Source organism: Ictalurus furcatus, chromosome 16 (genome assembly GCF_023375685.1).
Source record: "Ictalurus furcatus strain D&B chromosome 16, Billie_1.0, whole genome shotgun sequence".
Classification (NCBI taxonomy): Eukaryota; Metazoa; Chordata; class Actinopteri; order Siluriformes; family Ictaluridae; genus Ictalurus; species Ictalurus furcatus.
Genome location: NC_071270.1, coordinates 1,933,851 through 1,959,635, shown reverse-complemented (window position 1 = coordinate 1,959,635; position 25,785 = coordinate 1,933,851). Strand labels below are relative to the sequence as shown.

Sequence of the window (25,785 nt, the reverse complement as noted above, 5' to 3'; positions counted from 1 at the left end):
TTAAGCGAGCGGCTCATCACTCAGCGCTCTGCTGAGATTCTGGTAATGAGCCCGCTAATGGGTCTCATGCGTTTAGAAGAAGGCCTGTATCCTTTCCTAAACTTCTACATGCATGTGTGTGTGTGTGTGTGAGAGAGAGAGAGAGAGCGAGAGACTGCATGCTAATAGGAACCTTAACATCTCAGAGATTTGTTTCTCCAGTAGAATTGCGGTGTGTGTTATTTGTCTTGCTAACCCTTCTGTTTTCACTCACATGCTGATGTTGCATGCCGGCGCTGCACCTGCACCGTAACCCAGAGTCAGATGAAGGTAAACGCACCCTCTTGCATATTCACTGGAATGTTTGTTTGTGTGTGTGTGTGTGTATGGGTTTTTTTTTTTTTTTTTTTAAATCACTGATAGCAGACAGTTTATTAGCATTTTAATAGTGTTGAGCTTCCATGTTTCTCACACTTTCATCCTCTCTCAGCGAGGCAAAGCAGTGGGTTTGTGCTGCTGATAAAGCGCCTATCTGCTCCGTTTGATGTTACTCCGTAGTTCTGTTAACAATCTGTGTGCTGGATTATAAGAATAACAGAAAACACTGAGGGGAGAGGGGGGGGAATAAATAAATAATAATTAAAAAAACCTTCCCTGCTATCCAAACTGTTTGATCTTCTGTCTGAAAGATTAAAGTAAATTTGGAGAAATTGAAGAGACGCTTTTGAGAACGTTAAAGCGCTCCTCCCTGATACAGAGGCTGAGAAGATGCGTACAGAGCAAGGGTGAACATGTAAATAAATCATTCATAATCCTGACTCCTTTTGGTTTTTTTTTTTCGTTGTTTTTTTTTTTTTTTTACACCCAGACACCCTGTAGATAGCAAGCTAGGCTGGGAAGTTAGCTCACTGGTATGAGTTTTATTATGATTACAGTGAGAGTCACCTTTCCTGATAATCCTCTATAGCAGGACCTGTTCGGACTCCTGTCTCTCGCTCTGATTATATTCTGCCACTTTGCATACAAGCTTCTCCTAAATGAATAAATGTAAACGGAGAACGCGGTAAGCGTACAACCAGTCCTGCGCGGCACGCTTTATTTCTCCGTTAATAACTCCCTCTCGGCGCTCCTCAGCCGGCCGCAAGCAGTTTGCCAGACACGAATGGGCTCAGAAAGCGGCGTATCTCCTGGGCTGCACTCTGGAAGAGCTCTCGTCGTCCATCTTCAGACCCCAGGCCAAGGGAACGCTGCCACGAACCTCCAGCATCCGCCAGGGGGCCGAGGACTCCGGAGACAGCTCAGGCAAGCGCAAGCGCAACCACATCCATCCACTCGCTAATTCAGTGAAAGAAAAAGAACCATTCAGAGGGATTTGCATTTGTAATATCTAAGAAAAGAGGAAAATCTCATTTCTTCTTCGTTTTTTTTTCTTCTTTTACTTCTCAAACTACTTTTTCTTTACTTCCTATATCAGTCACTTCTTTAATGTAAACAGATTTATCCCAACCACAGCACAGCGAGATATTTATTACCAAATAAAACAAAGATTTGGTAATAAATATTAATTTATTCCTGAATATTCTCCCACAAAACCAAATGACATTAAAACGTAGAAAAACAAACAAACAAACGATTAATTCAAGTAGCCGGTCAATTAGGCCTACAATTATAATAAAGAAGTAAATAATAATTCTAATCTCTTTGGTTGTTCTCAGTAATGATCTCCACCAGCATCTCATCATATATAAAATAAAGTCATCTTGAAGCTGACTGAATTTGAGAAGCCTAGTAATAAAGAAAGTGCAAAGCTTTAAATGTAGACTGATGTTCTTAAGCTGTTGTATCCTGGAGTGCTGTCATAGGAAAACAATCACCGACGGGGTGGCGTCATACGACCTGGTGCGAAACGTCGTGGGTATACGGTTGAAGATTTTGTTTTGCAGCACAGCGCGGTCGAGCGTTCCAATCTGATCGGTCAGAACGTCAACCACACGTTTATATTTATGGACTCGTTCGAATACGTCATTGTTTCTAAAGTAACAGCGCATGCACAGGGATTTGTATGTCGTGTGCCGGATGCTCAAATGAATTAGATTTATAATGAACGGATCTAAAAACATGTTGTTTAGCAAAGTTCTTTTAATAAATTGTTCCATTTTCTCTGTAAAATGACACGCACTTTTGACGTGTGTGTGTGTGTGAGAGAGAGAGAGAGATGGAAGGCTGGTAAGGGAACGAGAGTTTATCACAGCTCTAATGTACGTGAGAACTTCCACAGCGTTACATCAAACTATAAACTGTTAGAACGTGTGACGTGTCGTTGGTTAATACATTAAACATGGTAATAGATCTGCGGATCGCTGCTGTATAAGCGGAATAATACACTCCATGACACACTAACAGCACAGTCTGTCGCGTGTAATTCCATCTCCTGAAAAGAAACCCTTTTATACCACGGCAACTCGCCAGTGATTCCAGCTTTTATCTATTAAAGATTGACATGAGTTTAACCAGGATAATGGGAGGCTGTAGCGGCGTGTCATGCATGTTTACAGATCCTTTTAGGAGATTTGTTGGTATTAAAAGCACATTTAACATATTATTATTATTATTTTTTTTTAAATGATTAAAATGACCGATTCAGCAGGAAAACTGCTCTATGAGAAAACTGGGTCTTCTCCAGTTGTTTGGGCTGTAGAGGAAAACGTACTTAAACGCACCATTTTGTGAGGTTTTAGTGAACATTGTGTCCACGAGCCAGCGTTTGTGTTCTTTACATTGATCCTCCATGCAGGTTATCACACCTGAACATGCGCGGATGGCGACTAATCCTCTTTAAGACCCGAGCGTACGTCCTCTGCATGCTGCAGCATATGCGGCGTTTGTTTAAACGGGGAGCCGTGCGGCGTGCGCTCGCGCAGTTTTGTAATAAGTGCCAGTGTGTTTATTTCTCTCCCATTGCGTGAGCTGGGATTGTCGCCCAGGGCCACGCCTACGCTTCCTCAGACTCGTTCGCACGTCTCCCGAGGGCGTGTCCCGACGCGCCGCCGCGTCTTCGTTGCAGGTGCGAGATTCATCTGATGTCAGAAATGCTTAGCGGGTACCAGGAGGAATGCGTGTGGGCGCCCGCGGTCTGATTTTTCTCTGGCTCCGTCTTCATCGCGCGTATCCTGATTTAATGTCGGCGCCGAACGCATCAAAACGACGAAGGCGCTTTCTCCACCGTGACTTTGCTTTATTGTGCTCAAGGTCCCACTCATCCATATCCGTCCTTGAGGAACTTGAGATTAATCAGGCTTTTTCTTTTACTTTCACACAGTTGAATTGTCTGGAAACGAAATGGTGTGTACGCCACCGGTCAAAAGTTTGTGGACGCGCGACGGAAATGTTTCTCACGGTCTTAAAAAAGCTTTCGGTCTGAAGGTGTGTGATTAAACGTGTGAAATCGGTGTCGTAGACGATAAGAGTCCGGCGTCGGTGTGAACTCCTTTAATACGGTTTAAAAAACATCTCAGGGACATTCCTCAAGAAATCGGGTGAGAAAAACACCAAGAATTATTTTGAATTTTTTTTATCACAACATAATTCCCGTAGTTCCATTTGTGTTATTCCAGAGTTTTGATGACTTTATTATTATTATTCTAAAATATGGAAAACATAAAGGATGAGTGTGTGTATTGTATGTGTGTTTGGGTGTAGGTTCAAAGGCCACGGCAATGGAGTGTTTGGAGGCCATGGCTTCCAGTTTATACTCGGAGATCTTCACCCTCCTGGTCTCCCTCATCAACAGGTGAGTCGACGCCGCCAATCTCTTCCGCCCCCGACCCCCCCCCCCCCTTCATGTCTGAATTCAAGGCTAGAGTCTAGACATTACACCACCAGTGATGATAAGAAGGAAATTACCAGTGAAAGTTTGACATATCGAAAAATATAGAGAAATTCTTTCAAGAATAACATACCTACTTCTTGTTCTGTGTTTCGCTCTGTCTCTCTTAGAGCTCTGAAGTCCACGCAGAAGCACTCGTTGTGTTCCGTGCTGATCGTAGACACTCCAGGCTCCCAGAATCCTCGGCAGGCCAAGAGCGAGAGAGGTGCTACCTTCGAGGAGCTCTGTCACAACTACGCTCAAGAGCGACTGCAGGCGCTATTCCACGAGCGCACATTTGTGCAAGAGCTGGATCGCTACAAGGAGGTATACACACACACACACACGGTTCTCTTATCCTTTTGAGGACCTTCCATTTACATAATTATTAATAGGATTAAAGCTGCAAGCAGCGTTTAAAGGGGCCAAGCACCAAAGGCAGAGTAAGCGCAATGTGCAGCAATGTACACGAACGAATAAGTGGCAGCTCAGTGGTTAAGATGTCGGACTACTGATCGGAAGGTCGTGAGTTCAAATCCCAGCACTGCCAAGCTGCCACTGCTGGGCCCTTAACTCCTCAACTGCTCAGCTGTGTAAATGAGATAAATGTAAGTCGCTGTGGATACATGTAACGTAAATGGATAAAAGATAGGTTCAGAAGCACAGCTGAGAATAAGATTGAATAAGGAAATGAAAAGAACAGAGGCATTTATCTGCATGCCAAGAGGTTGAAAGGTCACTGCAACGCTGAGCAGTCTTCGAAAGATGACAGAAATTTGATTAGTAATCTGTTTCCTGTGTGTTATGTCCGGTTTATTTGGATGTTTCCGTCTCGACCAAAACAAACTGCGTATTTCATTTTTTGTTATTTTAAGGTCATTATTTAGGATACTAATCAAGCTTTTGCCTTCATGCAGGAAAACGTCGAGCTGGCGTTAGACGACATGGAGCCGAGTCCGTCGCTGTCCGTCGCTGCTGTAGACCAGGCGTCCACTCAGGCCTTGGTAAGATCACACCTGCACCCATGGTATGCAACAGCCAAAAATGTCATTCCCTCGCCCGGTTTATTTTCTTTCTTTAAAAGATAATAAAGCAAAAAAAAAAAAAAAAAAAGCAGCTTCTCTTGTTATTGAAATACCACAAAGTCCTCTTACTGAAGACTGAAATGTTACTGACTGTCAGAGCTGCTATTATAAAAAAAATAAAAAATAAAATGAATCAACTCCTTCTGACCAATCAGAATCGAGAATTCAAGACAGTCGATCACAGACAGGCTAAAACGGGCTAATATCCTTTCTAAAGTCGTCACTATAGTTACAATCACAAGAAGAAAACGGCTCAGAGCGTGCGTTTCACTCCTCCTTTCCGTAGTCTAAAACACGGATTTAAACGCATCGGACGACTGTTTTATAAAGCCGTCTTCACCACGTTAGCTCGATTGTGCTAGTCAACTACCATCACCAGCCCAGCGCTGACCATCTTGGACCATCACCGAATTCTCGCCTGTCTAAGCCGATGTTTTTCAGCCGGGACGCCGTGGTTGGTTAAAAGTGTAGTGCTTGAATTGAGAATCGATGAAGGCTAATCGCTTCGTCTCGCGTATCAGCGTTCGCTATTCTAGCCTCTATTAAACTCGAGTTAAGTGAGACAAAGGGACAAAACGGGAAGAATTGCAGCGGCCATTTTTCCAATAATTGTGCAAGTGGCGTGCTCGTAGACGGAATAAGCCTTTCAGACAGAATGAGAACGCCGCGGCTAACGTCTCAGCCCATCGATGCCTTTTTAAAGCACTCGAAAGCATGATAATTGCTTGGACGACGTCGTCGTTGTTGTTGTTGTTGTTTAACGGCGGGCACAGAACAATAAAGCATGAAATTTAATGTTCAATGGGGGTAAACTGAATTCAGCTTACCGCTATCGTGAATTTCTAAACACTGGTTCCATTGTGATTATTGAGACGAGTTTGGAGTGCTGTAGTGTACGGGCGGGCGGGCGGTCGGCAGGATTGAAGTGCGAGCGGGTGAAGGTGGGTAGAGTTTCTCGAGTGGAGTGTGTCGGTGTGTATAAGTCAATAACGCGGTGGGGTCTTGCTGAGTCTTTCCCGGCAATTATTACATGCTGGCAGGAAGGAGGTTTCTTGCTGCGCAAACTCCGAAGGAAAAGTCAGGCTAAAAATCTCGACGTCGACGTTGTTTTTCAAGTTCTATCATTTAAAGAGGTTATAAAATATTTCCTTTGGCACGGTGTTTGTTTCTGAACTCCTTTTTCCGTTCCAACCTGTCGAGTCTCAATGAAGGAGGTGTGGCCTCTGTGCCTACCAGTCTCGGTTAAAGAGGCGTGGCCTTTATCCATGTCAGACGTACTGAAGTAGGTGTGGCTCTGCCTGCTGCCTGTCATATTTGAGTAAATCATGTATTTCCTCTGTGTGTGTGTGTGTGTGTGACAGGTGCGGACGCCATCAAGGACAGATGAAGCGAGGGGGCTGTTCTGGCTGATGGAAGAGGAGACGCTGCACCCATCGGGATCAGAGGACACACTACTGGAGAGACTCTTTAGCTACTACGGCCCTGCAGAAGGAGAGAGCAAAGGTCACGCACGCACACACACACACACACACAAACATATTTACACACAATACCAATGGTGCTTATAAACGCCTGGTTTTACTGCAGGCCACACGCTGCTGCTGAAAAGCGAGCGGCCGCATCACTTCCTGCTCGCCCACAGCCATGGCACAGACTGGGTGGAGTACGATGCCCGCGGTTGGCTGAACCAGGCCAAGCAAAACCCCGCCTCCCAGAATGCAGTGAACCTCCTACAGAATTCACAAAAGTAAGACGAGTCAGACCACACACACACACACACACATACACACACACACACACACACACACACACACACACACACCTGCACACACACACTGCACATCTTAACGACCATAAATCGTGTTCTGGGCTGTTAAATCTGATACGCTGTGGAATATCACTTTCTTTAATGCGGTAAAGGAGCCTTATGGACATTTTTATGCTGTTCATTCTGAAACACACCTGAATGAAGAAATGATGTGGTTAATAATCAGTGCAATGGAAAAACAATATAATAAAACCATCACAGCACCATAAAACCTTTCACATGATTAAATATTTAAAAACGGCTCTCGTCAGATTATTTCACGAACGTCGGGCTCTGTACGGCCGAGGCCGAGACATCATCATCATCACTGCTAAGTGAAGTCAGCAGCAATGTTATTAAGTGCTAAATTAACGAGTTTCTCACTCACTGTTTAACAGGAAGAACATCAGTGCCTTGTTTATGGGCCGCTCGAGCAGCGCGACGGTGCTGTCAGGCTCCATCGCCGGGCTGGAGGGCGGCTCTCGGCTCGCTCTGCGCCGTGCCACCAGCATGAGGAAGACCTTCACCACCGGCATGGCTGGCGTGAAGAAGAAATCCCTCTGCATCCAGATCAAGCTCCAAGTGGTGAGACCTTTGTACGAGGGCATGAAAAGTCACTCCGGGGTGATTTGCAAATTTTAGTAGAACCGAAAGGCAGGTATTAAATTTGCACAAGCCAGTTGAAGACAAAAAAAAATAAAAATTATTAATGCAGTACGGTAATTCGATTTGAAAGAGAAAATGCGACACATACTGATCCCTAAAAAGAACGTATTCTAGAATAATGAGCTATCATCCGGATAAAATATTAATGAAATAAAAGCAGTTTACGGTCAAGGTCCCGGAGTAGTGTGTGTATATATTGCTCACTCATGATTTGTGATTTCTTACAGGATGCACTGCTGGACACGGTCAGGAGGTCGAGGGTTCACTTTGTGCACTGCCTGCTGCCTAAGACAGATGCTTTACGGAGCTCCGGCTCTGCCGAGCTCCAGGGTGAGAGCTGTGATCCAGGCCTCATGCAGCTGGACGTGTCCTTACTGAGAGCTCAGGTCCGGGGCTCGAAACTGCTGGACGCTCTACGCATCTACAGACAAGGTGTGGGGAAAAGCAGGAGCTACACTTCAAATCGCACTTCAGTTTACATCTATATATTTGTATTCCTTCGCTAAATGAAACATCCTCTTTTTTTTTTTTTTTAAATCGCAGGTTATCCAGACCACATGGTGTTCTCCGAGTTCCGGCGTCGCTTCGACGTCCTGGCTCCACACCTGACCAAAAAGCTTGGCCGTAACTACATCGTAAAGGATGAGAAAAGGGTGAGTGGAGAGAGGGATAAAGTGCTCCGGGCTTTCGGGGGAAACGAGACAAAGCCTGGCGCTCATCTCTCGCTTTTGTGCCACCGTAACAGAGAAATAAAGCTCAGTTAATCGTGCCCATTGTGACGGCTTAATCAAGCTTTCCCAGCTGTGTTTCCTGCTGGAATCAATACAGGGTGCAGACAGGAGAAATATATTAATTGCTCTGGGGCTTAGGGCTTGGAAAATGGCCTAAAAATCGTATAGCAATTATCAAGTTTGAAAAATGTGGCTGCCATCTTGAACCTAACGACGGGACCGTGCTTGCAAAACTATAGGTTTATTTGAAATCTCCCCAGCTGCACGACTTTGTTGAATTTGTGTGGCAGAAAATAAGCGTGAAGACTTTTCTCTTTTTTTTTTCTCTCTCTCTTCTTCCCTTCCTCCTTCTTCTCGCTACTCTCTCTCATCCTGACGAGAATTGTGAGAGAAAGGAAGGTCAATTGTGTTTGAATTCCCTGTGGATGAAGCCTTGCCGAAATGAAACGGTGGGAAGAAGGAGGAGCGCACAAAAGCCAGCCTTAGCGGGAGAGAGCGGGCGAAAAAGTGCGAGAAGCAGATTTCCCCTGTGCCAGCATCTCGCTGATGGGTTTCTGTGGAAACAGACTGGAACAATGGCGCTTTAGTGCTGCGGGCTGCCACCCCCTCGTCCACTGTAATCTAGATGGGGCCTTTCAGATCGGGTTTTCAAGACTTGCTCTGAGAGAAAAGAGAGCGAGAGAGAGAGAGAGAGAGAGAGAGAGAGAGAGATGACACTGAAGCTGAGCATTAGTAGGACGCTTGGGGACTGTAAAGTAGCTCAACTCTGGTTAGTTTTAGTCTTGTTTATCTGTTTATTTATAGATGCAGCAACACTTAAAACCGTGATCGGTCTTCGGTGGTATATCATAATTCAACAGGAAGCCTCTAGAAAGATTTTTGGAACGCAAGCAAGACCCTTAACCCTCACGATCTCAGCTTCGAGCCGGGCTCGTCTTCTGTTTGACTTGTAAGTGAAAAAACAAATGTCCATGTGTTTTTGCAGGCCGTCGAGGAGCTGCTGGAGAGCCTGGACCTGGAGAAGAGCAGCTATCACATGGGCTTGAGCAGGGTGAGTACTTGCTTTACTCCACATCATACTTGTAGACTTGTATCTCTTTGTTACTAGAAACGACCCCCGGAACGACACGTAGACGTCAGCGCGTGCTAAAACCGGCGCCAGAAAACCGCCACTAATCTCGCGACTCAATCGGCGCTACATCAACACAACGGAAGCATCGTCGTTTCGTGTCAAAGTCATCGTTTGGCTCATCATCGGCAGGTTACAGGGTTATTCAGCGCACCTCGCCCCAGCACACTCCCCTGCTAATCACAAATTAAACCGAAGTCTCCTAGCAGAGACCTAATCCCATCAACTGGAAAGGAGAGGCAGAGAGAACGGAGACACATGGCAGCGCCTAAACAAGCTCAGCCTCCTCCGCTTCCAGACAATTGCGGATTCATTGACTTTGGAACGGTCAGTTAATTGTTTGGCAGGTGCAGGGGGAAAACCGGACCACTTGCAGGTCTAGATTAAGAGATTTTCATTAACGTTCACACAGCGCCTTCTAGCAGAATCGCACTTCCCTGAACAACCCCTACAACTCTGAGCGAATTCGATTTCACTAACAAGCGAGCGAAAGAGAATCCATCAAGCGTAACCTGTTGTTATAATTGGGTAACTTTTTTTTTATGCAACATTTATAAAGTTATTTAGTATTGTCAATCAAGCACGCTTATTAGAATATTAGGCCACACCCACAGAGTGAATTTGAGCAGTGGTTTATCACATTGCTGTCTTTTCTTCCAACTAAAACGTTTCTTGTTGGTTTGTAAAAACAACCCATGTGTTCTTTTTAATGACTTTCATGATTTTGAAAATGTTTTTTTTTTTGTGTGTGTGTCAAAAAATGTGAAAAGGAAGTTTTTCAGCAGCCTGTTATGGTTAGGTGACTCACTCTGAACACTGTGCTTATGAAACACTACGTTTATAAATCACTTTAAAGTGCATGGAGAGGTTTGCGTATGCACGCGTCGTGCTGTCGCAGATGACATTTCGGGTTGATGGGCATCTGTAAACGACCGTGACGAGCCAGTTTGACGCATGCTGTTTCACTTGATTTTTTTTTTAAATGTCCATGTACAGCATTTGAGTGTCAAGCGTGATTGTGTGGACTTGTAAGGTACCGTTTTTTTCCATCCTTAGTTTCATATTTAAAAAGAAGATTGATGTATTTTTCAGAAACAAAAATCTTACAACGTGGTTAGGTTTAGAGTGCTAGTCATGACTACTTTTTATTTACCATTGGAGTCAATGGAAGACCTTACTATTCAAATCACTTTCACGGTACATCATTGTACATCAATTTACATTTGAATAGAGTAGCCGTTTTGGGGACACATTACTTGGAGATGGAGAATTTAATCGCGAACAATAATTTCATTCGAATTTCATCGTTCTTCCAACGTACTTAAAATACTGAACAGACATTTAGAGAACCGAGCAGTGCCTGAAGGGTAAAGGTCGACGTTTATATAAAAGCTTTAGATGTATGTAAATCTGCACCGTGGTACGTTCTAATGAATAAAATATGAGAGTTGAATAAAATCTGACCGCTGATCCGACACTTTTGAACAGTAGTGTCTGTCTGGGTCAGTGTACAGTACAATGAAGTGGGTTTTTTTTTTTTTTTTGCTTAGTCAGGTGGAGATTTCCATTAAACGCACAGCGTGTACAGACAGTACGGTTACACAAGCGGAGCAGGAAAATAACATTTAAACACTGTTATGAACAATAGAATATGAAAATACGTATAAGTCGGTGTTGCAGTAGGATTGCATCATTTTCAGTTGAAGTGCAATTCAGGTGGTAAATTGTAGAGTTTACGGTGTAGTGATGCACTCGGTGTGTTTGTGTGTGTGTGTATTAGGTGTTTTTCAGAGCGGGGACTTTGGCTAAATTAGAGGAGCAGAGAGATGAGCAGACCAAACGCAACATCACGTTGTTCCAGGCTACCTGCCGGGGTTATCTGTCCCGCCAGGCCTTCAAGAAGAGGAAGGTAAACACAACAGACATTGAGAGCATGATGGAAGACACACACTCGTACAGTGATTTTACCCACCTTAGAGTCCAAAAGTCTTAATCCACCATCAAGAACAGGTTAATTTATTTATTTATTTATTTAAATAGTTTTTCAGCCATATTAATAACAAAAGCTTACGAACATCGTTAACCGAGTAGTGCTGTCGAATTCTCGATCCTGATCCGTCTATATTAATGTTTACTAATATCACGTAATCATCGAGATGAGATCGTGAAGGTTTCGACGAGGGGACGTTTATTTTGTCTATTATTATAGCTGCTATACCGTGAACTAATGGTTTCACAGACGTTCTAGAACAGTGGTCACGGACCCCCTACAGTACCTCCCTGCAGGTTTCATCTCCAACCGCACCTGTTTTAGCTGATCAAGAACTTCTCGAGGAAACGATCAGATGCTCGGGTGGGCACGATTACGTCTGGAGCTGAAGTCTTCAGGAAGGTAGATCTCCAAGAACGAGGGCTGGTGACCCAACCGTTCTAGAATATTAAATTATAGCAACTATAAATGGATAAAAATGTATGCCATGTTCTTCAGTATCTAAAATAATAATCATTGCTGGGAATGTTGTCGCAGAAGAGGATTAAAAGATGGATGGGTAGCCTAGCTATCTAAAGAGGTATTCTTTCATTCCTCAAAGAAATACTAAAACTTTAGATATTAGGTTCTACATATGACCTTTTAAATGTTTTGAAACAAACTAAAGAACTCTTTAAGCTGCTATGGAGCCTCATTTGATACCGGTACTCGATGTTACACTCCTCAGGCTATTGTTATTTCCTGCTGCTAGTTTAATATCTGTATTATTACACAATAAGCTGATGCATAGGTGTGACCTGGAGCACTTTTATAGAAACAGTGTGTGTGTGTGAATGGGTGACGCACTGTAAAGCGCTTTGGATAAAAGCGCTATATAAGTGCGCCATTTACCATTTCATATGCCAGAAATGCCTGAAAACCGTTGGATAAAGCATCAGACGAATTGATAAATGTGCATGTGTGTTCTGTACTTTTTATTTAATTAGTTTTATTCGTACACAAAATAACAAGTTACAAGCAATAGTCATAGTAAAAAAAAAAAAAAATCCAGATGAAAGATGGAAAAAAAACAACAACTTTGCATTCACATGAATGCAGAATATAAAAACCCTGCATAAACAACCTTTTTTTCTTTTTTTTTCTTCTTTTTAAATAGCCCAGTGATGCGGCTGAAATTTCATCCTATAAAATCGGCAGATTTCATTAAAGTTCTGCTACAGTTGAAAAGCGTATCAAGGTCTGAAATCCGGCACCACGGTGTAGCGCCAGTTACACAACACCACGTTATCAGTTGCAGCGCGTTTGGTGCAGCCGGCCAGCATGCCCAGAATTCTCTTCTTTGTATGTTCGTTTTTTATCTTTCTTCTGTGAGTAATTTTCCCACCATTGATTTTTCTATTATGTGTTTTGTGTCCTTTCACCCTTTGCAGTAATGCGTAAGTAGCTTGTGAATAATGTACACAGAGCTGGAATAGAGATTCAGAGAGAGAACAAGGCCATGCTTCATAAAGGTAGGCACGGCCTGGGGGGGGGCGGGGGGCTGGAATAAGGATGTGTCGTGGAGCCACTTCCATTATGGTGATGGATGCTTCTGTCTTCAGTTCGACTCGGTGTGCTGTAATAAGAGACGATGGCACGTTGTTTATAAGTCAATTAAGACTACAGTGTGTGTGTGTGTGTGTGTGTGTGTGTGTGTGTGTATATATATATATATATATATAGTGGTATTCTGAAGAAATCATGAACTGTACATATTAAATACATTAGTTAGAGCTGAGTATTAGGTTCTTAGTGTATTATTAGCTCATTAATGCTTTCCAAACTTGCGAAGACGTCTTATGGACTCGAAGAGGTTCGATTCTATGAATTTGCATGCATTTAAAATGTCGATTCTAGCAGTTGGTCCGACTAATATAGTACATTTCTTGCTTTTTAGCACTGGCCTTATTCTAATATGTCTATTTGAGAGTGTTTGCATGTCGATGTGCTACCTGAGCAGTTACAGAAATGCAATCTGAAGCATTTTTCTAGCGTTAGCTAATATAACGTTGAACTTTCTATTGTGGCAGTTAACATTATTGTCATGGTTGTGCACAAATAAAAGGTACTTTATGGAGTAAATCCCAAGCGTTAAGTAGATCTTTGTAAAGCCGTACTTCAAATGATCCAAAACGAAAAGATGCGATCGTCTTGACGCAGTTAATATAATCACGAGGTTTGGCTCGTACTCCAGAGGAAGCTGCGTCTGGAAAGTCTGCACACGTTAACTACAAACGTCAGTTCTTTAAATCCAGGACGTAAGCAATGGCGTTTATCGATTACGATTGCGCACGTCTCTCGTTTGGAGTGTCGGCATGAAGCAGAGCCGAGAGAGCGCTTCTCCAGAGGAAAGGCACTTGAAGGGATCGTGGCATTTATGAAACGGCTCCGCTTTTGTCATTCAATCCACACAATTTGATTGTCTGCTGCTCCGACGTCCTCCATCTTCAATTAAGCGTGGATGGAATCGTGAGCCAATCTTTTGAACAGTAAGTGTTGGATTTACGGAAGAACATCTTGCTGATGGATTGGCTTCAAAGTGTCGAGCGATTGTTGAGTCCCGTAGGATCTATTCTGAGGAGAAGCAGCGGATTTCCTTTGTTCCGCCCCCCCCCCCCAGAGTTCTGCCTAATAAAGGGTAGGAGGTTTACAACCTGTTTGTCCTTGGAGTGACACAAATCGATCTGAGGTTTGCGGAGAACATCTTCACACAATTTTCTTCAAGGAGGTCACCTTTTTTTTTTTTTTTTTTTCCCCCTCCCACTTCAGCGCAGACTCCTTTGATCACAGTGACGCCATGTCCCTGTCCTCCAATCGGCATAGGCTGCTGCTGGCTTTTGTTTATTATTTGCGAGACTTCACAACACCAAGCTTGTTAGAAATGCTACTCTGGTCATCCAGCCTCACTGTCCAAGTGTGCGTTTCATACCATGCATTTCATACCATGACAAATTATAATTGGCCAAACAGGTGGCCTTCAGGGCAAAAACCACTTGATGCTTAGCAGCGTGCTGCTTTAATTGGGTTTTCACAAAGCCGGTTGCCGCTACAGACGCACAAGCCGCATGTAAATACCACAAAATCCTTAGTTGTCTGCCAGGATGCTTGATTTAATTAATCAAAAGAGCTCCCAGCCTTTGTGTGCGTGCGTGTTGAAAAGCTGATGGATTTCGTCTGGCAGTTGTTACAGTGCTGATAAAATAAAACGCAAATGCACACAAACAAACACACACACAGACATCACACACGTACTTATTATGTCTATTATGTTGCTGCTTGGTTGCTGTGCAGGTTTTTATAGTCTTTTGTCAGAAAGGATGCCACTCAGGGAGAAGAAAAAAAAAAAAAAAGGTTTAAAGAGCATTAATGTTCTGTACCATGTGCTTATTTTATCAGATGTCGTGTCTGATCCGATCTATTGTATCCATGATTGGAAAAGGACTGTTTTTTTTTTGTTGTTGTTTATAACAGTAACCAATGGGACTACATTATTCGCTGTGTAAGTGTTCGATGTATAAATAGTTCTGCGAAAAGAGAAAATGCTGTTATTAGACACACCTGATGAACGTTTCTCTTCATCCAGGACTTTAAATTTGACTAGCTACAATACACAGAGCTCTCGCGCGGCACGCCAGTGGAACGTTCATCCGGTCGGCGGACAGTTCTAATCCCGGCGATTTGACAGATTTTTGAAGTCATGTTCTTTGTGTGGGAGGGGTGGCAATACTTTCTCGCCTGTGAATCAGAGTGACGAAACAATTTGTGAGGTCATGTATGCGGAAGAGGGTGGATAGCGCTTTCCTCCTCCGTATGACGACGCATGAGCAGAAAAATGAAAAGATGCAGAGCTAGCTGGAGGGGAGGGGAGGGGTGGGGGTTGGAAAATGGCCAAATTGAAAGAAAATGGTGGTGGGGAAGAAAAAAAACCCCACAAACGTCCTTAAGTTAAACTCTGTATAGAATCGTGTGATGATATCGTATTGGTCGGTCAGCATAATTTTCCCTAAGTCTCCATACAGTAGCGCATAGTTTGTTTAGAATCTCTCGTAGGTCAGTTAGGACAAATAAGTACATGATAATAACTCGTTTACACAACATATTTGATCATATCATATATATATGTAATTTGTTATTCTGTGGAACTGTTATGTTGCGTAAAAAGAGTGTAGTTGTCCATGAATCCCCTTGTATAAGAGTAAGTTGTGCAGCAAGTGAAGATCTCCTCCTCTGCAATACCAAAAAAGATCTCGGTCAGCCCATGGACTGCAGAGCCACCCACAAACTCAGTTTCTCTCTCTCTGTCTGATGTTTTGCTGAACAGGTCCAGGACCTAGCGATCCGTTGCATCCAAAAGAACATCCAGAAGAACCGGGGTGTGAAGCACTGGCCCTGGTGGAAGCTCTTCACCAATGTGCGTCCTCTCATCGAGGTCCAGCTCAGCGAGGACCAGATCCGAGGAAAAGATGTGAGTCCGTCCGTCTTCCTGCCTGCCTATCTGTCTACCTATCAACCTTTTTTTTTTTTACTCGTCAGTCTGTATTAGCATCAGTCTTGTGTCCTGGCCTGGGAGCACAGATCGAAAGCTTCTTTTTTTTTCCTGCTACCCATCAGGTATAAACTGAGCTTTCAGCTCTAGTGATGGCTATAAAGATGTAGAGCCACCCCCACACACGTGACGCGAATCCCTCAGCGCTCGATTTCAGGTCGATACGGTCTAACGGCTTTTGTCTCCGATCAGACCGAGTGAAGGAGACAGCCCTTTGATTTCCACTCCCCTGACATTCCGAATCAGATCTGCACTCGAAACCCTAGGCATGAGGCGAAGTTTACATTAGTGGCCCCTTTCCCCAGCAGAACGCTCGTCTAAAACGTTGACAACGCGAGCCGCATCCTCAGAGTCTGAATATAGGTAGAGCCACATGATTAAACATCTTTATTTTTCCACTTCCAGCACAAAGGAAAGTCCGGTCAAACTTCTTCTGTGGTATTTTTTTTAAAACAATTTTTACTTGATTAGCACTGTGGTGACTGTTTGCTTGCAGGAGGAGATCCAGCAACTGAAAGCGAAGCTTGAGAAGGTGGAGAAGGAGAGGAACGAGCTCCGGCTGAACACAGATCGGCTGGAGAGCAAAGTAAGAAGAAGAAATCAAAACAGAAGGAACTGAACACACCATCTGTGTTAATAACGAATTGAGAGGGGTTTTGTGCAGTATTCTGAACACCTCTTATGGTCCTTCCTTAACATTTAGCAGTTCTGCTCATTTCACTGTGACTGACAGAGGGAATTGGGTAGTGAACGGGAGTGTGTTGTTGATTCTAGATCACAGAGCTGTCCACGGAGCTCTCGGATGAGAGGAACACCAGCGAGTCGGCGTCCCAGCTGTTAGAGACGGAGACGGCAGAAAGGCTGCGTCTGGAGAAGGAAATGAAGGACCAGCAGGTAATGATCGAGCAATGTATAATTCTCAGAGCTGCATGGTGGCCTGGTGCTTATTAGCTTTACTAGGTTCCATTGATCACTGATGTAAAACCAACTTTAAAAAAAAATATATATATATTTCCTCGTACTGAGAAAAGGACAGAAAAACGTTTTGTTCAGACATGAAGATGCTCTGAATCGTGTGCATGTTCTTGCTCTGAATCCAGACAAAGTTTGAGGAAATGAAAAAGCAGATGGGAAGCATGGAGGTGGAGGTGATGGAGGCGCGGCTCCTCAGAGCGACGGAGCTTAACGGAGAGATGGACGACGACGATGACACTGGTAAAATGAAATATTCTGGACAGCGAACTTTTTTATATCATTCACTAATCCACTAATTAAAATACTTTATGCATCGCATTTTTCTCGCAAGTAGAACATTTTCTAGTAAATTCTAAGTAAGAAACAAACACTGCTGTAACCAGCCTTGTGTAAAAAACAACAACAATATGATTACTATGTACAATTTAATGATATTTAATTACCACACGTCTGTTAAATAAGGTGCAGAATGACTCGATCTGTGACTTATCCATGATTTGCTCGCGTGTATAAGGTGGCGAGTGGAAGCTGAAGTACGACCGAGCTGTCCGAGAAATAGACTTCACCAAGAAGAAATTACAGCAGGAGTTTGAAGACAAGTTTGAGGCAGAGCAGCAGAACAAGAGGCATTTGGAGAGAAAGGTATGTTACTGTGTGATTTATTTTACAACTTACCCCGGTATTAACCAATCACAGGCATTTATTGGTTTGTTAGTTGGATTGGTTTATTAGTCACCATTTTATTTACTCACAAAATACACGTGTGTAAATAATAATACAATCCAGACACCAAAATGTATTTAAATATATATATATATTTTAGGAAAGAGTACATTATGTAGTTACAAGGTCTATCAATCAATTTAGAAAATGATGTATAATGTTTAAACATCCAAATTTATAACTTAGAATATTTTCATAAATACCTGTGGTGTTATAGTTTATATATATTTTTAGATTTTATATTTAGGGTTATTTCGTGTTTCGAAGTAGTCTGAATAGCGAGATGTACAATTTTTTATTTTTTTTTCTTCAAATTCTGCTTCTTTTATCTCCTGCCTCCATCTCCTCTCTTGCGGTGCAGTTCGCCGACCTGCAGGCGGATCAGGAGGAGACTCAGCGCTCTCTACAGCAGGCGAAGAAGAAATGCCAGAGATTAGTGGCCGAGCTCCAGGACACCAAACTGCACCTGGAGAACCAGCAGAGCCGCAACCACGAGCTGGAGAAGAAGCAGAGGAAGTGAGTACATGTTGGGTTCGGCCTCTCGTTTTAAATGAATGAATTAGAGAGATACGCAAGATCACTTTTTTGTGCTTCATCAAGACTTCCAATGACAAGGAGGATAAATCAAACCTCAAGTATTCGGTTAAAAGTACTGCAAATACTGGTTTGTTTGTTCATTCTGAATTAGAACAGAGGTACAGTTGTGCCCAAACGTTCACCTGGACGATCGACGATGTGATGCGTTTACGTTTTGTGAGAGTTCATCACGAATCCCTTGTTTGTCCTGAGCAGTTAAACCGCCCACTCTTCTTCAGAACATTCCTCCAGGTCCTGCACATTCTTTGCTTTTTCAAACGGCGACTATATGATGTTGAGATCCATCTTTTCACACCGAGGGACTCGCAAACATTCACTGATGCTCAAGAACGCAACACGATACATTAAGAGCCAGGGGGGTGTAAACTTTTATTATTTTGCTTAAAGATCTTATTTTTTGCATTTAGTACTGCCCTTTAGACGCTACATAAGATAAAGACGACAAAATAATAATTTACATCCCCCTGGCTCTTAAAGTGTCATGTTGCCTTCGTGCGCATCAGTGAACGGTTGCACCTTTTGTAATAGTCGTGTACGAGTCCCCCAGTGTGAAAAGATGGATCTGAACATCATGTTAGTTCATATTATCCAGGCTGTTGGAAAGGGCTCGACGATGCAGGATTTTTCTGAAGAACAGTGGGCAGTTTAACTGCTCAGGACAAACAAGGGACTCATGAACAACTATCACGAATCATAAAAACAGTCATGGATCATCCAGGTAACGACACGCGGTATGAAGAATCAAGGGTGTGTAAACCTCCGTTATGAGATATAGCTTATTCAGGACAGGACTAAATAAAAAATAACATGGGATTTTTATGATCCCTCTTATTTTGTTAAAAGTAGTAAGATTTTGCAGATTCTACAAGGGGTATGTAAACACCACCACAAGAATGCGCACAATGTTCATATGTGTACACGTACCTCGTAACGTGCTCTAGCGCCGAGCTGGGATATCGAGGTTTCCGTAAACAGCCGTATAACCAAAATTTGTTGTGTGGCATGACGCAAAGAAGGCCACCGTAGTTCCACCCCTTCTACACGTGAATGCTTCCAGACCTAAGGACAATGAGAAGAGGCATGACATCATAACATTCTTCTCGTCATGGCTCTTTCCACTATTTCCTTTCCAACTTGGATAAATTTAGATGATTACATCTAAACCAAGCCTGGACCTCATTTGGGAGAGGTCACATGTGAGCACCTCGTCACCGTCCAAAGCAACTCTAGCGTCTCGACGCTCACTGGACACTAGAACAGAGCACCATGCTCATGATCAACACACAATTTCAAATGAAGAGCTTGCTGTTAACACCAAAATGAAGGCTGAGTGATCCTGCAGGAGAAGAGAGAACATGGCTCCTGTAGGTCTGCTGAAGAGTTCCTGGATGAATTACTGTAAGAAGATCATCACGATATATTTCGGCGGTATCTCAGAGGCTGTTAGCTGGCGTCATGAATTCACGGCCTCTGTTGAGATGATATGCATCTCTTTATATGATACATACCAACTAATGATGAGGATTTCACAGACACAGGATCAGGATGGTGTTTCACGTGTGGCTTCTGTTGCAGGTTTGATATGGAGCAGAACCAGACTCAGGATGAGGTGCAGAGAGAGCGGGCACAACGGGAGAAACTGGGCAGAGAAAAGGATGTGCTGACTGGAGAAGTGTTCACAATCAGACAGCAACTGCAGGTACGCTGTGTGTCTGCACGTGTGTCTCACTCCCCCCACAGACTTGATCGACCATAGTATAGCGCCGATTGGGGTCGTGGGTGCCAATATTTAAAGCGTAGAAATAAAGAATGAATGTGAAATTTCAGTGCAAAAATGAAAACAGAACAAAACTACAAGGTAAGAGGATAGAGACGTGTATGTGTGTAGGACAAGGAGCTGGAGCTGTGTGGGATGAAGGTACAGCTGGAGCAGCTGGAGGCCGAGCTACAGGATCTCTCCTCTCAGGAGTCGAAGGACGAGGCATCGCTGGCCAAGCTGAAAAAGCAGCTACGTGACCTTGAGGCAAAGGTCAAAGATCAGGAAGAGGAGCTGGATGAACAGGCTGGAACCATCCAGATGCTGGAGCAGGTAGGAAACCATGTATAACGACCACTTTCTACAAAAATTCTGCCAGAAAGCATAGTGTCGAACAGCAAAAACGTGTGTGTGTGTGTGTGGTCAGGCTAAGCTGCGTCTGGAGATGGAGATGGAGAGGCAGCGGCAAATGCATTCAAAGGAGCTTGAGAGCAAAGATGAAGAGGTAGAGGAGATCAGACAGTCATGTAGTAAGAAGGTAAGACAAGAATCACACTCTCAACTCGCTAACCTCATGCTTTGATGCCGGCTTTTGATGCCTTGTCATCCACGTGGCTGTTTGAACGTATAAAATCTATTGTGGAAGTCTCCTGTTGAGCTGTGTGTGTGTGTGTGACAGCTGAAACAGATGGAAATGCAGTTGGAGGAGGAGTATGATGATAAGCAGAAGGTTGTGAGAGAGCGGAGAGAGCTGGAGAGCAAACTGCTGAACGCTCAGGACCAGGTATAGCGTTATCCGAACAAATCACGACCCTAATAAACCCACATTAAGGTCTCATGCAGCACCACTCCAACATAATTAATTCAATGGTTTGTCTCCCCAGGTGAGCCACAGGGACGTGGAACTGGAGAAGCGTCTGAAGAAAGATCTGAAGCGCACCAAGGCCTTGCTGGTTGATGCCCAGCTCATGCTCGATCACCTGAAGAGCAACGCCCCGAGCAAGAGAGAGATCTCGCAGCTCAAGAACCAGGTCTCACGTTACTACTTATAACATTTGATTGGTGCGGTTTCGAGAGTGGATGTACGATTGAAGGGTAGACCTAGGTGTGTTCATGCGTGTGTGTGTGTGTGTGTGCTGGCAGCTGGAAGAGTCAGAGTTCACCTGTGCTGCAGCTGTGAAAGCTCGCAAGTCCATGGAGCTGGAGATCGAGGACCTGCACATCCAGATGGAGGACATCTCCAAGGCCAAGATGTCGGTGAGTTATATTTTTGCTCACAAGCTGCATTCGCTTCTTCACCTGACATTATATGCATTGTGTAATTTAAAGGTTTCGATTATTGTTCTTGTACTGGGCGTGGCCTGCGTGTTCCGACGTGCTGTGTGGCCCGTTATCGTGTGTTCTTGCGAGCAGTTACGGGGAAGACGTCCGAAGTAAAAGCATGTAATCTGAGTCAGCAATGTGCAATTACTCTGTGTAATTACTGTGTTCAGTCCTGCCATGTTTTTTACTGCAAAATGGTAGAAACATGGTCATTAAAAGAGTGGCAGTGGTTTACAGGCATGTTAGATTTTCACTTTTTCTTTTACACGATGTAGATTACCGCTATTTGTTGCAGGAAGACATGTTATCCTGTCTTTTTTTTTAAATTTTTTTATAGAGAGCCAAGCTGGACAAATGCTGTCAGCATAGGTGATCAATTAATGAAATAAAATCTATAGACGTGCAGACTGGATTTTTTCCGGCATCCAAAAAGTCAACGAACAAACATCCTTAAGCCAGTTAAGCATTGGAGCAACCTTTAACCCCGCAATGAGGAGACACCCTAAGGGGAAAAAGATAAAGCGCATTGTACTGTAAGAGGAAGGAAGGTTAGAGCACACACGGTGCGCTATATATATTGATTTCCATTGCACAATCAGAACACCACAGAAGCAGCTCTTCTAAAAGCCCAATTAATCCCATATGTGGATGTTTAAAGAGCAAACTATAGAGATAATTTTAGCTCGTCTTAATTTCAGACGAACAATTCATTGCAAGAGGTGTAAGTGGTAACACGACCAGAGCCATTAACTCCCAGCCTACACTCAGATTTCTATAAAAAGACGTTACGACACACAGTTACCATATTTGATGCGTAGACGCTACATCGACCGGTAGTCCTTAATCCAATATGCCCCTTAAGTAAGTAGCGACACACTCAGGGCCGTGCTGTTTTAGGAAACTAATCAACAGCATTGATTAGTAGATTATTTTCCTAGAAGACCACATCCTGAGATGTATATATTCCTCTTACACAACAGCACTATGCAAATGTTATAGAAGATTAATCAACACTTTCTGACCAATCAGATTGGAGAATTCAACAAAGCCGTGGTATAATCATTTTAAAAAGGTACAGCACGTTCACATTTGTAAACGAGAGATACAAACGAAGATTTGTTATATACATGTCCATTATGATGACGTTAATTTTGATATTACGGGATTTTTCTGTGGCGTTGAAGTAGTGTCTGTAATAATGGCACTTAAACGACAGTCGTGCTCCTGCGGGAGGACGGACCGGTCTGCTTACAGCTGCTAATTAGTGTACTTAATTATGGCTCCTTCCATTTGGTCTTTTGGGACGGTCTATCTAATTTGAATTGTGCGCCTGTGTATTTGGGGACAACGTGCAACTGTCATTTTTAGTGTTTTGTTTATGAGATGAAGTAGCTAAGGGTTCCTGTAGAGGGACAAATCACCTTAAAGGTATTGTACTCGAGCAGATCGACATCAGTGACGTCTCTTTTCCTCTGTGTGTGTATCTCAGCTGGAGGAACAGATCAGCAGACTGCAGAGAGAAAAGAACGACCTGCAGTCGCGTCTGGAGGAGGACCAGGAGGACATGAACGAGCTGATGAAGAAGCAGAAGGCAGCTGTGGCCCAGGTTCCTCACGGTCTTCTTTCCTCATGTTAGATCTCTTAGGATACTTGTTTTTTTTGCAGATTAAAATGACGACGTGTGTTCTTTTGTAGTCGATGAGGGACTTGGCTCAGATCAGCGACCTGCAGACTCAGCTGGAGGAGGCCGCAAAGGAGAAGCAGGAGATTCAAGATAAGGTACTGCAACATGGCTGAATCACAGCAGTGATCCAGATTGCATGCAGCACCATCATGCACAAAGCCATGCTCCGGGTCTCGGTGGCAGCAGATGCATTACGATAGCCCTAAAGAGCTTAGATCCTCTCAGATCTTTATCTAAATCTAGTTCAGTGATTAACTGCTCTCTGGACAACAAACTGGGAGCTCGACAAACCTCCTCCTAATTAAAGAACGCATGCTTTCTGGGTGTACACAAAAAGGAGCTTACGCGTTGATTGTATTAACTAGGGAAGGTCAAAGTGCAGATTTGTTCTTCATTAGTCATTATTTCAGGCTTAAATGCTCTTGGCACAAGATTAAAGTCAGCTGATCTGAAAGAAAGGAAACGCTGGAAAATGTATCGGGTGAAAATTCTGAAATACAAATATTACTCGAACATTATAGCAGCGATATCTGTACGTAAAATCCATCTAGCACGGTGTTGGTGCAAACGAGAACGAACAGACGACACCCGAAGCGGAGCCTTCACTGTACGATGAGAGAAATAGTGTCATTTGTGATCACCGCTCTCAGTGTGATGATTGGAATCGCGTTACAATAGCGCTCGTGGTGTAGATGCTCGTCGGAAGTTAAATGTCAATGACGGTACTAATCACCTCAGTCTAAAAACGTGTTCAGGCGATGCTCGACTCTGACTCTTTGAGCATTTTTATACGATGAAAAACTTCACAGAAAGCGAGAGGCAGAGGATTAAGCGCACACAGCTTGGTCCTGTTGCCAGTGCTCAATTATTGCCAGTTCTATCGCCCGAGAGACCGAAGGAAAAAACCGACAGATTGAAGTCATAAAAAGTCGCTCCCTAAATCTCCCGTAGCTGTTCAACTGCGCCGAGATCCGGCAAGTTTGAAAGCCGTAGTATGTGATTTACCTTCTGATCAAACCATTCAGTGAGCCCTCATGCCCTGCAAATGGGGGTGGGATCATCCTGGATAAGAACACGCCCAACAGGATAGAAACGTTTCATCGTAGGATAAAGGTGATCAGTCAGTGACTTAATATCGATTTTCAGAGATACACCTCTCTAAGGGGACGCAAAAATAAACGAACGCCCCTCAAATCATAACGGAGGATTCTTTTTTTCCACGTTAATTTGTCACGCGACAAAATAAAATAAAAAATCATGGCAGAATCTACAGTTTACAGTACAGTGCCTGGCCCAAAGTCAGCTGTCCCAGCAATGTTGGTTTTTTTTCAGTACAGAAAAACAACTAAACACTCCCCTTAAGATATGATAAGGTCTGAAAAGATCACAACTATACACGATATTGAGGAGCACTGTTTTCCTCCGCACAGCTCCAGTCAGTGCAGAGCCAGCTGGAGTTCCAGGAGCAGTCAATGGTGGAGAAGTCTCTGGTCAGCAGGCAGGAAGCCAAGATTCGCGAGCTGGAGACTAAGCTGGAGTTCGAGCGCTCCCAGATCAAACGCCTGGAGGTGAGAGAGCGAGGGATGGCGAATGTGTGTGGGTGGACCTAGCAACCCGTTATTAAGCAAGCGGCCGAGTGAAATAAATCGGCACCTTTTACAGGAGCACACTTGAGCCATAGCCTTTGGGCCATGTACCTTTGCTCAGCAGCATTATCGAGATAAACTGTATAACTCTACTAGATTTTCTTATCCCTATACCACCAGACCAATATATCCTTCCATCCATGGTTTATACGGAAGACACAATACCTCATGTCCTCTTCATTCTCTCTGTATTTCTCGACCTCTTGTCTGCAGGCCCTGGTGACGCGGCTGAAGGAGAACATCGAGAAGATGACCGAGGAGAGGGACCAGCGCTCGGCTGGCGAGAACCGTGAGAAAGAGCAGAACAAGCGCATGCAGCGGCAGATCCGCGACATCAAGGAGGAGATGACCGAGCTGGCCAAAAAGGAGGCTGAGGCCAGCCGCAAAAAGCACGAACTGGTAAGCAAAAACAGAAATGCTTACCAGGCCCCGTTTCTTTACATATCAGATTAGGGATAAAATGTGATCTTGGAGATCTTTGACCATGGCATGGTTGTTGGTGCCAGTTTTTTTTTTTTTTTTAGAAACAGATGATCACCTGGAAGTCTCTAGAGTTTACACAGAGTGGTGCGAAAAACAAAAACATCGTCACTTAATAGTGACAACTGCTTAGCTGCCTCCTATTTCAAAATTGCGACTAACAAGAGAACTTCCTGTCCCATCAGGAAATGGACATCGAGAGCCTGGAAGCAGCCAATCAGAGCCTGCAGGCGGACCTCAAGCTGGCCTTTAAGAGGATCGGCGATCTACAAGCAGCCATTGAGGACGAGATGGAGAGCGACGACAATGATGACCTCATCAATAGGTACGTGCGCTCGAGGCTGGGATGCGTCCTGCTAAAGTTCTCACATTAACATATTAGACATCTTATCATTTGATGAGACGTTTATATCACCTCTAAAATGAAACAACGCCCCCCTTTTTCGATGACATCACATTTCGCCTTGTTTGTTTTTTGTTCCTTCCACTTGTTTAGCGTCCTTCGGCGAAGCCTGCTATTCGAGTTAAAGATAGAGGAGCTCAATGCCGAGTCTTTGTGTGTCTAATGTTAACAATGTACAGCTTAAGAGCATGCACAATACGTTTCGTTTCTGCAGGTAGATATTAGGACATGGAGAGGCCGTACAAATAAATAAAGTGCATGTACACAATATACGTGTTCTTTGATTGCTATCGGTTACCTCGTTATGCCACATACAATGAATTACGACAGCTCTTTTTCTTCTCATATTTTCATGTTGTTA

At 43.7% G+C, this 25,785-nt stretch overlaps 1 protein-coding gene across 7 annotated transcripts in view; it reads left to right on the top strand.

Moving 5' to 3' along the window:
• The window catches only part of myo18aa (myosin XVIIIAa), a 67,647-nt gene that overhangs the window by 31,578 nt on the left and 10,284 nt on the right, over window positions 1–25,785 (top strand). For 5 of the 7 annotated variants that reach the window (XM_053646079.1, XM_053646074.1, XM_053646073.1 and 2 more), the window contains 29 exons: window positions 298–309; window positions 1,114–1,281; window positions 3,679–3,769; window positions 3,976–4,171; window positions 4,762–4,848; window positions 6,291–6,432; window positions 6,517–6,676; window positions 7,135–7,321; window positions 7,630–7,834; window positions 7,946–8,055; window positions 9,119–9,184; window positions 11,043–11,171; window positions 15,613–15,756; window positions 16,334–16,423; window positions 16,612–16,731; window positions 16,938–17,052; window positions 17,327–17,454; window positions 17,897–18,051; window positions 19,708–19,831; window positions 20,021–20,221; window positions 20,316–20,426; window positions 20,568–20,672; window positions 20,773–20,919; window positions 21,032–21,145; window positions 22,701–22,817; window positions 22,907–22,990; window positions 24,326–24,463; window positions 24,755–24,940; window positions 25,207–25,346. In XM_053646079.1, coding sequence (XP_053502054.1) covers window positions 298–309; window positions 1,114–1,281; window positions 3,679–3,769; window positions 3,976–4,171; window positions 4,762–4,848; window positions 6,291–6,432; window positions 6,517–6,676; window positions 7,135–7,321; window positions 7,630–7,834; window positions 7,946–8,055; window positions 9,119–9,184; window positions 11,043–11,171; window positions 15,613–15,756; window positions 16,334–16,423; window positions 16,612–16,731; window positions 16,938–17,052; window positions 17,327–17,454; window positions 17,897–18,051; window positions 19,708–19,831; window positions 20,021–20,221; window positions 20,316–20,426; window positions 20,568–20,672; window positions 20,773–20,919; window positions 21,032–21,145; window positions 22,701–22,817; window positions 22,907–22,990; window positions 24,326–24,463; window positions 24,755–24,940; window positions 25,207–25,346 — 3,772 coding nt within the window. The remainder of the gene's footprint in view (window positions 1–297; window positions 310–1,113; window positions 1,282–3,678; window positions 3,770–3,975; window positions 4,172–4,761; window positions 4,849–6,290; window positions 6,433–6,516; window positions 6,677–7,134; window positions 7,322–7,629; window positions 7,835–7,945; window positions 8,056–9,118; window positions 9,185–11,042; window positions 11,172–15,612; window positions 15,757–16,333; window positions 16,424–16,611; window positions 16,732–16,937; window positions 17,053–17,326; window positions 17,455–17,896; window positions 18,052–19,707; window positions 19,832–20,020; window positions 20,222–20,315; window positions 20,427–20,567; window positions 20,673–20,772; window positions 20,920–21,031; window positions 21,146–22,700; window positions 22,818–22,906; window positions 22,991–24,325; window positions 24,464–24,754; window positions 24,941–25,206; window positions 25,347–25,785) is intronic. The other 2 variants (XM_053646077.1, XM_053646075.1) reach the window with 1 other exon arrangement.